Source organism: Cyprinodon variegatus, unplaced genomic scaffold, assembly GCF_000732505.1.
Source record: "Cyprinodon variegatus isolate N-32 unplaced genomic scaffold, C_variegatus-1.0 Scaffold682, whole genome shotgun sequence".
NCBI classification, from domain to species: domain Eukaryota; kingdom Metazoa; phylum Chordata; class Actinopteri; order Cyprinodontiformes; family Cyprinodontidae; genus Cyprinodon; species Cyprinodon variegatus.
The window spans coordinates 18135-33018 of record NW_015151135.1 but is presented as its reverse complement, the minus strand read 5'-3'; the positions used below and the strand labels follow the sequence as shown (position 1 = coordinate 33018).

At 37.6% G+C, this 14884-nt stretch overlaps 1 protein-coding gene across 1 annotated transcript in view; it reads right to left on the bottom strand.

Annotated features, from left to right (window-relative positions):
- Positions 1-2241: 2241 nt before the first annotated feature.
- cit (citron rho-interacting serine/threonine kinase) overlaps positions 2242-14884 on the bottom strand; it is a 30777-nt gene continuing 18134 nt past the window's right edge. Inside the window, exons 21-33 of the mRNA XM_015394386.1 lie at positions 14516-14685; positions 14119-14163; positions 12346-12426; positions 12121-12256; positions 10093-10232; positions 9847-9939; positions 9661-9769; positions 9432-9560; positions 9239-9319; positions 9051-9129; positions 7216-7398; positions 4627-5014; positions 2242-4039 (exon numbers count right to left, since the gene is read on the bottom strand). Of these exons, the coding sequence (XP_015249872.1) occupies positions 4016-4039; positions 4627-5014; positions 7216-7398; positions 9051-9129; positions 9239-9319; positions 9432-9560; positions 9661-9769; positions 9847-9939; positions 10093-10232; positions 12121-12256; positions 12346-12426; positions 14119-14163; positions 14516-14685 (1658 nt within the window). The 3' untranslated portion in view covers positions 2242-4015. The remainder of the gene's footprint in view (positions 4040-4626; positions 5015-7215; positions 7399-9050; positions 9130-9238; positions 9320-9431; positions 9561-9660; positions 9770-9846; positions 9940-10092; positions 10233-12120; positions 12257-12345; positions 12427-14118; positions 14164-14515; positions 14686-14884) is intronic.

Below are 14884 nucleotides of genomic sequence, written 5' to 3'. Positions count from 1 at the left end.
GCGATGAATTGAATATTCTGTTTATGAAGATTTTATTTTTGGAAAAAAAAAAAAACAATGTACTTCTTTAGCTCAGGGTGACATCAGTTTAGCAGTTTTTGTTCCTAGATGTTTACCTATGGCTGATAAACTGTGTGATACCATTGGCTGTAAATAGTCTGTTGTTTACTCCATTTTAATAGCCCTTTAAATTAAGGTCACCTTCTAGAGTGTATGAATAAAATAAAAGCCAGCTTCTAAAATAAATTTACAGAATGTCATTTTAATAGGAATCTCAATGGAAGATGAGGGGAAAAAATGCAGCTCACCTGCATTGTTGCGTTTTATCTCTCCATTGACACATAACAGTAGAATTCAGTTTGTTTACCAATCAAAGTGCTGGAAAATAAAAGCAGCATCTGTATAAGGAGAGACTTCTTTTAGAGTGCAGGGGATGCTCCTAAAGACCTTCTATGACTGTTGTGGCTTAATTAAACCCTACGGACCCACCGGCGGGTCCAGCTGCTACGTGACCTCGTAATTTTACCAAACCCCCAGTATTGATGTAAAAAACACATTTGGCACAGTTTGGTGACATTTATGGATAAATGTGCCAAAATGGCCTCTCCGCCTAAGAAATTTCTCACTAATACCATTCTAAAATAAATATGATTCATCTGATTGAGTCCAAATTTGGTATATTTTTACACAACATTTAGATTTGAAAGTCTGTACTACTTTTTTGTGCTATAAATAATATTTTGGTAGTGTTTTGCAATGTTTATTTCAAAGAAAATTTTGGCAAGGTTCAAAAAATGCAAAATATTTTGTATTTTGTCCCTAATATTTCAGGCAGGGTCAAATCTACAATGGTGCTGAGACCAGAAAACCATTCTATGACATCTTACCTTTACAGACGTACCAAAAGTTTCTTCTTAAATCTAATAGCTTTGAGGCTATAAGTTATTTACTTTTGTGTGTTTTTGTCAGGCAGAAATTTATTTATACCCCCTTAGGGTGTAAGAGGTTAACATCTCTGATGGATAATGTCTCCCACCCCATGCATGAAGCTGTTGCAGAACTAGAGAGCTCCTTTAGTGACAGACTACTGCACCTTAAATGCACCAGGGAGTGTTATCACAGATCCTTCCTCCCAGCATCTGGAAGACTCTGTAACCATCACTGTTCCCAACAACCTCAATATGTTGTTACATTGATGCTAATTCTGCAGTTTCTACCTTAGTCAAATAACATGCTGCTGTCATTTTGCACATCTCTGATGTTGCGGCTATTTTCAAATATCTATTACTGTAAAAATCTCCACAGCTGTATATTTATTCTCCAGGTGCAGTTTTATATTGTTAAAACACTTTACATTACAGTATTGTATTGTTTCTTTTAACTCTTTGCCATTATGTTATTCTTATACATGTTTTAAGTTCCACATTTGTGTGACCATTTTTTTCTATAATCTTTTTGCTGCTGTAAACACCAGAATTTCCCCATTGTGGGACAATAAAGGGATTTTCTATACTATTCTATAAAACCTGTCAGCAGTTCTGGACCTCAATGAACTTTGATTCTATGAGGCTGGGGCCACTGTACGCCCAATACTAGTTATAACTGCCATTTTCACACTTCTCTACCATATCTCTTTTCTTTCCACTAAATTTTCCAACAACAAGGTTATTTACAGCACTTTGAAAACCATTTGTCATCTGCACAATCATTTTTGCCAACTAAGCTAGTAACCGCCTATTCCAGTCATCTGCATCATTACGTTACACATTATTTTAAAAACTATTTAGCATTTAAATCTGGGGTTTTCATCAAGGCTGTGTTAAAACCCATTTTCAGTTTCCCTTTTAAATAAACAACTGAAACAAATTAATTTCCTATATCTTAACTAATGGATTTGGTTACTGCAGTAAGAGTTTAATTTTTTTAGAATTTGTTAACATTTTTCAACTGATTTGGAATTCATAATTAGGTAAACATTAATGTTACGGTACATGTTGAGACTTAAGTTTAAACAAAGACTAAAAATAATTAAATATCAGCATATTGTAAATATGCCATTGCAAGCACAAAAATAATTTACTTAGAAATTCTCAAATTATTTATTTTTTTATGTAATAACCAAGTTAACCATAAATTCTGATCTTTTTTGGACAAATGTGCCAGTAAATAGGAATAGAAAGATAGTTTTCTATAATTTATAGCTAACAAAAACAACAGTACAAATTAGAGGTGAAAGACAATGGTTATAATATTTAATACTCCGTGACAAAATCTCTACAGGAAACGCTAATTAAACATTTTTTTTTTAGCAGACATCAATATAATTTCCAGCATAAGAGCATCATGATTAGGATTATGTAAAAGCACAAAGATGATAAAATAGAAAAATAAAATCACAATAGGTGGGCAAACCTTTTGTACAGAGTCCTACAAAGACCAGCTGAACGTGTGTGCAATCTGTTGCATTACTTTATTTTTCTAAACACTGGTAAAATCAGCTCCATATTCTTTAATACATTCAGGAAGGCTTTTTTCTTTTTAGATAAAAAAATCCAGAAAGTCTTCAAACTGAGTGCCTTACTGCTGAGAGAAAAACTGGGCGAGTTAAATGAGGTATCTCATATGTTTACATTCAAGAACCATGACTGATAAACTGAAAATTAGGAGATCCAGAAATAAAATTGTCTTTCTAAGCTACATGGATGGAAATTTGGGCGAACTGTCTAAATGAAGTGGATGTTCCTCTGTATGACAAGAGTTAAGTTTTGAAACCAGAAAGAAAGAAAAGGAAGAAAGATTTAGTCATTGTCACGTAACTTCACTGAGCAGAAAGTTCACACAGGGTAATTAATATTGACGTGCTTTGTTGTTAGATTGTGGAACTCGATGAGGCAGAAGCAAGAGACAAGACTCTGTTTTGTTTCAGGTATACATATCCATGCCATTTACGAATCAGGAGAGAAAAAACAAAAAAATATTTCCATTTTCAGCCTATATACAACAGTAAGGAACACTGTACAAAAAGAAATGCTCAGGTACTAATGATTCAAACCCCAACATGATTCCTTTTATCCTTCATATGTTTCAGTACTGAGGTTTTTTCCCTTTGGACGGATGGAAGTGCATTCACAGGCTGGATCCAGATACAATCACCCACTTGATAAAGACGCGTTGGGACGTGTTAAAAGAAAACTCATCGGACGTTTAATAGGACACTTTTATCACCTTGTTCTTTAACAAAAATAGACACGGCTTTTCCAGCCTTGAAAGTCCTTCTCAGAATATATATATAAAATTATGTCTCATTTATTTACAGTCAGATTGTGTTCTGAAGGAATAGAAAGGTACTGCTCCATCGCTGCTGGGGGGCTGTGGGTAGTGTTTTTTAGTGTCAACCTGTGAGGAGGGGGGCTGAGGCCGTTCCAGGGTGCAATTCTGTTCGTCCAGGTACTTGACTTTTCTTTTCTGTCAGCGTGTGGACAGACGGCCAAGCCGAAGATGATTGTAATAAAATGCTGATTGTGTTTGGAGGAGACCTGGTCTGTTGCTATGGTGTTTAAGGAGGAGCGGAGCCACGTTTACTATTGTTGATTTACACAAACCTGAACCTTTTATTTCTGGAGGCTGCAAATTACTTCAAGGTTAAAAGTTTCTATGTCTGTGCTTATGTTGTAGTAAGAAGGGTGTGAAGGTGTCTGAAGGTAGCAAAACCCTCCAAGTCTTAATGCGGAAAAACTCACATCTCAGGTTTCTTTGCAAAATAGCAACAATGTGTTAAAACATCATAAAAACCAGGTTTATCTGATTTTATGATATTTTTTAGTGACAATAGAGCCTAATCTTAGGAATGTTTTTTATTTTGTCTAGTGCTACGTTTACTACCTGCTACAGCGGCTTTTCTGTGTAGGTATTGAAGCTTAGGCAGTGTTTCAACACAAGGCTGTAACATTCTCCCTGGTTCTTTGAAAAGGATGAATTTCTTCTTGTATGATGGGTATTGTGGCACGGCAGCTCCTTAAACAGATGATTGGTCCCACACCTACAGCATAGAGTAAAAAGAAGTACAGTTTAGTATTTAAAATGGAAGAATATTTAAAGAATCTAACAGAAATATTCACACCGCGTGTGGGGAATTTATGAGAGTAGACTGGGCTAATATTAGGAAACACATTATTAGAAAAACCAGTGCTGAATATCGAGATAACAAGGTTATAATGTTTACAACTGGCCTTTTCTTTCCAAGTGTCCCCATCACTGAGCTTTAGCATCTCAGGAATAAAATCCTCAACAGATAAAGTGTGGACATTAGCAGCTAAAGTCTAAATATATTCAACAGAAGGCAGCTGAAATACAATTTCCCACATATATAGCATCCAATTGATCCCTTGTAATGGAGATAATCACAGGATCATATTGCGATGACTACAGAGATTTGGTATACAATGCTTCTCTATGATTGACAAACAACAGTTTGGATGATCTTATCTCTAATTCGTCTAAAATAAAACACACTGAGAAGTTAGCAGGTTCTTCACCTGAGTGTGAGGGTTGAGGGTTATCAGTAAAGCACATAAAAAATGAAAGCTTATGAAGATTTATGCTACAGACAGACAGATGTTGACAAACCTTGTTGACAGGGTTTATGGGTGTGCGGCCGGAGCCAGTGTGAAGTCTCTGACGCTCCTCGAACCTTCCGGGGGACCTCTCCCTTCGGACGTCCATCATCCGGCCAGGGGAGCGGTCCATGCGGGGGTCTGCCATGGCCCTGCCCGGGGAACGGTCTAACCTGGGGTCAGCCATGGCCCTGCCAGGGGATCCCACGATCCGGCTCTCCAGCATCCTGCCGGGGGACTTCTCCCTCTCCAGCGGCCGGCTGGGAGACTTGTCCCTTCGGAACTCTGTGCGAGCCTCTCTGTAGCGGTGGGGTGTGCCCGGGTCGCCGTGTACCAGGGGATTGGCGGCGAGTCTTTTAGAGATGTGCTCGTTGTAGGAAGGCGGCCCACGCTTGTTAGGACTGTGGGGAGGAACCCAGGCGTAAAGACAGGCATGGTGTACCTCTTAACCAAAGATATTTCAAATGACAGGTCATGGACTGCTCCTGGCAGTTCACAGGATGCGATGAGGGAATGGATTCATACTGGAGCTAATTCAGCCTGTCTACAGGTACCATTGTTATCTGTGGTTAGAGGAGACCGATTCAATCAGCTCCACTAAGTCTGCTTAACAGAATAGAAGTTGGAAATTAAGATGAAGTTTAGCAGCAGTCAGAACACTTTAGAAATAACTAAACAGGTTATTCTGTGGTTTCTTTATTATTCACTGAAAGCATTTTTAACAAATCAATTAAAAAAAAGAAAAACAAAGATTAAGATTTATAGCAGATAAACAATCCGCCCCCTTTCCTGCAAAACAAAACAAACAGTTAATTTCTCACTTTTGCAATCTTAAATAATTCTACCCCTCACCACAAGTGGGCCCCCAACTGTGTTGGTTAAACCCAGTGACCCATCAGATCAACAGAGAGGAAACAGAAGAGTGACTGGAAATCTCTTAATACTGATGTAACTGAAACCTAAAGAAAAGAGTGATCAGCTCTTTCTGTTAACCTGCCCACAAACACATCCTCTGATCAGTGAGTGGCGATGTGGGGCACAGCGCGATCATTACTGCATAAAGTCGAGACTAAGTGGCCCTGTTAGCCCTTTTCTTAGCTAATGTCCAAGTTGTTAGAATGCATGTTTTTCCAGCCATCCTAGGGAGGAGCCTAATCACCAGAAGTGGTGTTACACAGCAACGTCATGAAATGTGCAGGTCACACAGGGAGCACCAGCTTTGCATTAAAGCAGTGTACATTTCATGGTATATAAATACTTATAGTTGAATTTGAAAGGCTTAAAAAAGCATAATGTAAAAACTTAAAAGCACAGTTTTTCAGTTCAGTTTAGTTTCAGTTAAGATAACAAAAAGTTATTCCTCTATGCTAAATGTCACAATAACTAAAACATCTCCAAATACAGAAGCTTTCATAAATGTTCTCTGTATTTAGTAGAGTAACCTTTGACCTCTCGTTTTGTATACACTCTGTGCATACAAAATGACAGTAAAAGGTCACTAAGAACTGTGTGATATTAAAAAAGCTGTCCTGCTCCTCCTACAGTTATGTTTACTGACAGTTTCCCCCTTTTGACCTGACAGAACTTCTGCAAATCAATCAGACTGGTCGGTTTCACACAACTATTATAGCTCTGTCTGCACTTTTGCTTTATGAATAAAACTTTTTGACAGCAGCTCTTTAAAAAAAAAAAAAAATCCTTTTTAAAAATGTTTTTAAATTGTGGTTAGGTTGCTGCTGCCCCAACTAATTTACCAGTTGGGTTTTTCTTCTTTTCCAAGTTTGATAGTAGTTATCATGGATGAACGCATCAGTTCTAGTTTGATCAGAAAACAGAACATGACTCCAGATAGAGATTTAACCAAAAAAGAAACCAGACTAATATCTCCCCTTTATTGATCTTAATTTTGCCTGTGATGTCACAAGGAAGCAGAGTGTAGTAAACTACATCCTCTAGTCCAGGCATCCCCAACCTCGGTCCTCGAGGCCCCCCTGTCCTGCAGGCTTTAGAGGTTTCCCTGCTTTAGCACAGCTGATTTTAATTGAAAGCTGATTAACAGGCTTTTGGTCTACTGCAATCATTATAATCAGCTGTGCTAAAGCAGGGAAACCTCTAAAGCCTGCAGGACAGGGGGGCCTCGAGGACCGAGGTTGGGGATGCCTGCTCGAGTCTGTTCCTTTAACAAAGGTAGAAAGGAATATTAGTGTTAATACACATCTCCATTAAAAGCAATGTGCATTTAGGAAGATATTTTTTTTAGATAATTCTAAGCATGAAATATTTAGTCTGATGCTAAGAAAAAAAAGGTTATTTTTATACAGCGCATGTAAACATCTGGGTAAGGTCTAATGATCCTCAAAAGGGAATTAATTCTGACTTATTTTGCGGGGGCTGTTATCCTTGAACAAATGTAAGTTTTAAATCACTTCCTTTGTTTTCTTATCCTTCATCTTAAAACCAAGGGCAGGAATCTAATTTCTCTCATTAGTTTCCACAATAGATCAAACAGAATAAAACGATGCGTCTCTGGAGTGAAACCTAACTGAAAGGTGAAAGTGAAGGCGAGTGTGAGTTAGAGAGGATCGCAGCTGTGTGCTCTCACCTGCGGCCGGAGCCGTTGCGCTGCAGGTCTCCTCCGCCTTCTTGACTCTGGACCAGGTTCCCTTTGCAGCAAATGACCCGCAGCTTGTTCTGGTAAGATGAGGCCAAGTAGATGGCCCCAGAGGAGATGGCTGGGCCAAGGTAACGTGGGTTTGGGATGTCCAAATGTGCATAAGAGTGTGATCTAAAGAAAAGTAAAACATGTTACATCTGATACGTTCTCACATTTTAGTAGCAGAAAGCCACAGCCTGAGTTCTAGTCTTTATTAAGTTATATTACTGAATGTGCAACAGCGCCGCCATCAATAATAAGACAGAGCTGACTGTACATCTTGAAGATGATTAGGTTCTTCAGTATTTGGAGGCAAGATGCTGCATATCTTCAAAAAGTCTGTAGTGGAGAGAACGGCATTTTCTACTGCCATCTGTTGGGGTAGAGTCAGAGACTCTGCTGTCTTAGTGACTGCTGTAGAGTAGCAACCTGCACCAATATGGTCAGTACCTAGAGACTGCGAGGGGAAGGGTGTCAAAGCGAGTGCAGCTATTTTAGCTTAGCATAGCCCAATACAAAGCTCCCTTCAGCTGAAATGAATGTTCCAGATTGGTAGGCAAGCGTAGCGCAAAGCAACCGCAATCCTCATGACCAGCGTGCAAGGGAAGGAAACATTCACAAAACCTCTGCTGTGTGAATCGACCCATATGAGGCAGAAAACGGAAAACTGTCACAAAAAAGTGCCTTTTATATCAAACTATGACATATAATTACCTCAGTGAAGAGGGGCTACACACAATAGAAGAGGTTCATGGTCCAAAAGTGTTTAACGCCTTTGTAACAGCCTTGTGAACCTTTCATATCGAGGCTCAGAAAAATTTTACTGCAACAGCTACAGTTTAACCACTTAGTTATGAGGAGGTTTCAACACATATATTGTAAAACTAAAATATATCATATGATAATGTAGAAAAAATGCAACGTAACATTAAGATTAGAGATGCACCGATATAAATAACCGACTGTGAGGTCAAAATTTGAAAGAATCGTCATTGTCTATGAGCAAGAATGCTGCATATCATTTATCAGTCTGAAGTGGAGAGTTTGATCTCTGCTGCCATCCTCTGCCAAGGTAACAGTATCAGAGAAAAGACTTAAAGAAGCTAAAAAAGCCAATAAAGAATGCTGGCTCTGTTCTAGGAACTCCTCTAGAACCTCTGGAGATTATTTCACAAAGAAAAAATCTTCATTAAGTGGAAAAAAATCTTCATAAAGTGGAAAATATTATGGTCAACAGTGAGCATCCTTCCTGCCTAGAGCTATCAACACTTACAAATGACTGGTTAGAAAAACAACAACAACTATGAATTATTTCAACAATTAATTTCCCTTTGGGATTAATAAAGTATTTTTAAGTGGAATAACCCCGTAATGCTTCTCCAGGTGCTCCCTAAGGAACGACTTGAATGCGGAGTCTGAATACCGTAATGTACAGTTATAGTGAAAAATAAGGTGAGTATTAATTAAGTTTTAGGGCAAATTTATAAGGAGCCTCTGCAGACCTATAAAGGTAAAATCAATGCATGCCGCTTTTCAGAATTGTATTTGTATAAGGAAAATAAATGAATTAAAAAACATATTTCTTCCACTGTACAGCTTTGCATTGCCTTGTGTTGATGTAACAACAAAAATCCTAATAATATACATGAATCTTTGTTCCTGAAACAGGACAAACTCTGCTAAAGATAAATTATAAAATGTGTGTTTAAGGAAAACCGAGGCAAGAAGTTTCTAACAAAGACAAAATGGGAAAAAAAAAAAAAAAAAAAAGAGACAAATCTTACCCTAGAGCAGCATGTCCCTGAATTTCGATAACATCCAAAGAATTAAAGTAGGTCACAAACAGGTAGGGCTCTCTATAGGCTGAAAAACCAACAAAGCATCCATCATCACTACTGCTTTTGGTCCTTTGTAAACAAACATAATTAGTCAAAAGGAAACACTGGTACACAAGAAACTGGGTGACAATTACCAAATGAAAGAGGCAGACGGCTCCACTTGATATCATCTGTTCTACTCCTGCGGCCGTATGAATCTACAAACACACCAAACTCTGCAAGACAAAATTCCAGCATTCAGGACTGCAGACTTCCATCTGAATTTAGCTCATCCCTGTTTGGTAAACCTGTTCATCATTGTAAACAATGCAATTTCATTGGTCTAACCATGGAAACAGAGCAGGTATTCATCCTTCTGAGGGGCTGTGGTGACTTGGATGATGGAGATGGGAAAGCTGTGGGAGGACGCAGCGAAGACAGCTGAAGCTAGAGTTACGTCGTTTTTATCCAAGAACTCTGCAAAAACAGACCCTCCCATCATTTAAATGAATAAACTCGTTCAGGTGTGACAAAGCTGCTGTAAAACCATCTGGTTAGTTTAAATGACGACACCGACCTTCCAGCACATACTGCTTCATCTCGATCTCATAGAACTTGTTTGTGCCGATTATGATGCTGTATCCGGTGAAGTGGATACAGCTGCATGGCTCTGATGTCTCAATCTCCTGCAAATACAAACACAAAATGGATTAGAATGTCACACACTTGTTCGAGTAGAGCAGATCTTCCACAGTTTGTTCACCTTTCTGATGCAGAACTTGTTGAGGCTTTCGTTATGTCGCAGGATTGTAATCTTGTTAGGCATAGCAGCACAGATGCAGAGTCCATTATCGATCTGTAACGACAGAACAACTCTAATCAGGACAGAAGTAAGGATCTGTAATCAGTCAGTGCAGCGCTGTGTTGTGACTGAACATCAGCTCATTAAGCTCCGTCTGGATGACAGCCCACAAGAACTCAGCTCTGTTTGAGCAGAAAATCGACTCACCTTTCCAGATGAGAAGAGGTGACATCCCTTCACTGTTTCAAAGATGAACGGATTGAGGTCAGGCTGAGCTGGGAGATGGGACTGAGACAAAGACTGTTTCACCTTCTTGATCTCCACCAAGCACAGCGCCCTCTCCTCCCCTGAATGACAACAACCGGAACACGCATTAGAACATAGGCAAGCATTTATCTGCAACTCACTGTGCAGGAACTTTAATCTGATGCTTTTAAGATCCTTAAATACCTTTAAAACTAAAACGTAAGACAAAAAAACAATAAAAAAGTTTAACAAATTTCATTTAGGGGTGCAGCAGGATATACCGGCATTAACATAGATACAGCCAAGGTCATTTATTGTTTAAATATCGGTAACGGCCTAGTTTATCAAACAGTGCGACAGAGTGGCGACCTGTCCAGGGTTTACCCAGCCTCTCGCCCATAGACTGCCAGAGATAGGCACCGGCCCCACCCTGACCCTGAAAAGGACTAAGCGGGAGAAAATGGATGGATGTAAATATTAACAGATGTTTATTCCATCTTGTTGCCAATGTTGAACGTTTCTGGATAGTCTGAAACACTGCTGTATGTTTACATGTTCAGGAATTCAGTTGCATCAAAGTTTTTCCATTAAACTTTACATTTCCAAAAAACACACGAGACAAGACACAAGAACTAAAAGGTAACTAAACAAATGCTACAAGACTGGAATCCAAATTTTATACTGAATCATTGTTTCAATAACCCATGCTTCTCATAATGATTCATCACTTTGAACTGAGTTGATCAAACAACACTTCTAAAAATCTGGATCTTTTTCAGGCTCACAAGAGGTTGGAGAAAGAACCCCTCAAATAGCTGGACAGTTACAGGTGACTCTTTACAGCACATTAAAAACATGGCTAATGATTAGAACTGTTTAGAAAGTTTAAACACTTGTATTTATTAAAATGGAAAGAAAAAAAATGCACAATAAATATGAAATGTTGATAGAAATACATGTAAAGAAGATAAAAACACAAGTTTAGATTTAGTTTAGATGACATTGGACCTTTAAACAGAAGGTCATACAGAAATGTATGCTAAATGAAATGAAGTGCTAAATGTAGCAAATATGTATTCTATATGTTTATTATGTATATATACCTAAAAAAGTAAACATAACAGATAATATAACTCTTTAAAATTGGTGTTTTGTATAATTTGAGTTGCAATATGAATTAGCGCTGCAACTAATGACTATTTTTCAAATCAAATAATCTGTAGATTATTTTTTCGATTCATAGATTAATAATCTGATAGCCAAAGGTTCTTTAAAGAAGTAGCGTTTTTTTTTTTCTTCAAGAAATTAAATCAGGTGAAACTAAAACTTTTCTACTTGAGGAGTTCTGGATAGAGCATATTGACAGATGATTTCTTTTTATTATCTTGAATGGCAAAATTATTAAAATTTTTTTTTTTACAATCTTGGTATAATTACTGATCTTAGGTCTCATACAGCTAAATGCATGATTTAGAATCTCTATGCTCAAGTTAATGATTAATCAATTACAAAATTAGTTGACCAATTTTTTAAATACCGGTAATCGATTAATCCCATTAATTTTTTCAGCCCTAATATAATACACTGCAAAAAATCTGAATCTAGATAAGTCATTTTTTCTTATAATAAGTGCATTTGTTCTTGAATTGAGGAGGTAAAAGAGACATTTTGCCAATGGAACAAGACAATTTACACTTAAAATAAGAAAACACAATTGCATTGTCTTATTTCAAGTGCATGTTATCTAATGATCTTATTTTAAAAGTAAAAATACTCATTCCATTGGCAAACTATCTCATGTACCTTCTCAAATTAAGGGTGAATACACTTAATTTATGAAATGTTTTACATATTTCTAGATAGTTTTTGCAGTGTATAATAGCTGTTACAACTATTTTCTCTTCAATAAAAGGAATTCAATTATTTCACAGTTTTTTTTTAGGTGATTTAGTAGAAACTCATAGTTATCAAATAGTGCAAACATCATACCAGTGATCATGAGCAATTTATCCAGCTCCCTCAGGATCTGGATCTGAAACACCGATGTCAGTCCAGGAATGTGCGTCAGAGAGTTCTTAATGACGTTGAGAGCATACAAGCCTTCTTCAGAACCAACTAAGACGATCTGCGGAAAAAGATAAGAAAGCCATGAGAAAGAAACCCGTAGCAGTCAGGAAAACACAACACAATCTGCACTCCGCTGTGTTCCTGTACCTGGTCTGTGAGGGGTAAGGTGCAGTTGATGTCCAGACGATCATCCCCCTCCAGTTTCAGCAGAGAGTTGCCCAGAAGCTTCTATAGAGACAACAAAGAAAGGACGAAAGAACGATTTGAAAAACCCTGCACACTGAGCATGGCAGAGAGGGCTTTAACAAAAAAATAAATTAGGAAAGTTTATTTCACTGCAGCATACAATTTATCATACATACATCAGATACATCAATTATTAGAACTTTTTATATTTATATATAAATAATATATAATACGTTATATGGTTATTAATTGTTTATTTTTATATATAAACACAAGTTTTATTGGAATGTAAAAACAACATTAAACGATCACTTAAATACTTTTCAAGTCCTTTATGTATTTAAAGCTGTACCGCAAGAGGCATTACTTTTAAGGAACATCATGCATAGGTAAACCTGTAGCGCTAATAGAGCAGACAGGAATGATACAGAGGAGAGAGAAGCTTTAGACAAAAGGACAGCTGCACCAGAGGAAAAGATGTGGAGAAAAAAAAACAAACAATGATTGAATAGAGAGCCCACCTTTGCAAAAAGGGATAAGGAAAATAAAAGAACAGGGATAACTAACATGAGATAATCTTGCTTAACACAAGCATTTTTATAAGCAGAATGCTAATACAGGTTTAGAATATTATATATATCTTTTTCAAGATTTTGATGCTTCATTCTACCTTTTTTTAAACTAAAAGGTTTTTATGACAAAAGGACTAAGCAAAAACAAACAGTTGGTCAGTTATTTTGTACGGAAGTGTGAGAGTGCAGAAAGCAGAAAAGGGCAAGTATTCTGAGTGTTGTTTACCATTAACGTTACACATTACTTTAGAGATAAGCCCACAGAAACAGTTGATATAGCAATGCTAGCCACACTAAATGCTAATGTAACACACTAAAGACTCTTGAAAACAGAATCCACTCACACAAACGGTAGTTTTAAAGGTCTATAGTGCAAAAAAATATATAAGAAATGGGGATTATTAGCATTATTAGCTCTAAAAAAAAAGAAGTGATTAGAAATGGTTCTGATAAATGATCTCCTTGGTGGATCTCTGGTCTCATCTGTACAATGAACTTCCCCTTTAAAAGGATGTGGACACTTTAGAGATATTATAATTCTAGTAACGATACGGCATTTAATTAATATTTGGCCAACACAAAAAGGAAGAGCACCAACACTGTACAAACTACAACGCTGTGGAGAAAAGGTTTTTAACCACGTACTTATGTTACAGTATATTGTAGAGGTTAGAAAGTATTAGAAATGTAAACTTTATTTAAATAAAAAAAAAGAGGTAGAGACAGGGGCATTTCTTTGGGAAAAGCTGACATTTCAGAGATAAAGCATCACAGAACATAAGATGGGACGAAAAATATGTTTTCAAGTACACAAAGAAAACAATCAAGCGTCTGATGTCAGCTGTTGCAAAAACCGAGATCATGTCATGATTCTCTGAAAAGGGTTTAAGCACAGCTTTTGCAGGAGCATGCAAGGCAGCATCACACAGCAGGTCATGTCTGCAGCAGCCTGATCGTGTCCATGCATTAATATCTTTAATTAATGAAAATGTATGCAGGACTGATTGCAGCTGTTCTGATCGGCCATACTGAGTAAGTGACCCTGGACTGTTCTGACCTGAACTACCGAGCACAAAGTTTTAAGCAGAGTTGGGGACAGCTAACACATGCTCAGTCGGACGGGTGACTGAAGCCAGAGCGTTCGTGCAGCTACTTACTGTACCTGAACCAGAGGCGATAGGTTCTTCTGTCTTTTAGAAACACCTGCCTATAACATGATTCACATAACCCAGTTGGATGGAGGTTTACGCACAAACACGCACACAATCACACACATACAATTTATTCACACAAAATACGACACATAAAAACAGGATGAAGATATCGAAAACATGCAAAGAGAGAGAAGGAGGAGAGAAAAAAAAAGGTGAAGATGCTTGCTGATGAGGAATAAAAAGCATCTTAATTTACCTTTTCAAAGGTAAAGAGCTTTTGGCAAAGATTTGAAAATAATCTAATATTGAGAAAGCAGTAGGATGCTTGCATACATCTTATTTACAAGAATAATTACTCACTAAACAAAATCTTAGTGATGTATGAATACTCTGAATAATACTTACAGCCTCGGTTTCTGCTCTGTCTTTAGATCCACGGCTTCCGACCACGACGGACTCCAGCACTGCCACCCACCGCTGCTTGTCAGGGAAACTGGGAGCCATGAAGTAGAGGCACTGGCCTGGCCAGCAAGTGGTGTGGGGATGAGATTCCAGCTTTAAAACATAGGGGATGTCTGTGGATGTGTACAAAGATACAGTTTGGGAGAGATATTTGGAGATCAAAGTATCTATTATCCATTCAAAGAAAATACAGAGAAACAGAAAAAAATATCTTTTAAAAAGGGCTTTGCAAGATGTTACTATAATGTCATTTCTGGTGACAAAAAATCTCTATATTTATTCCCACAACAAATGGCTCAAAGTAAGATGTGT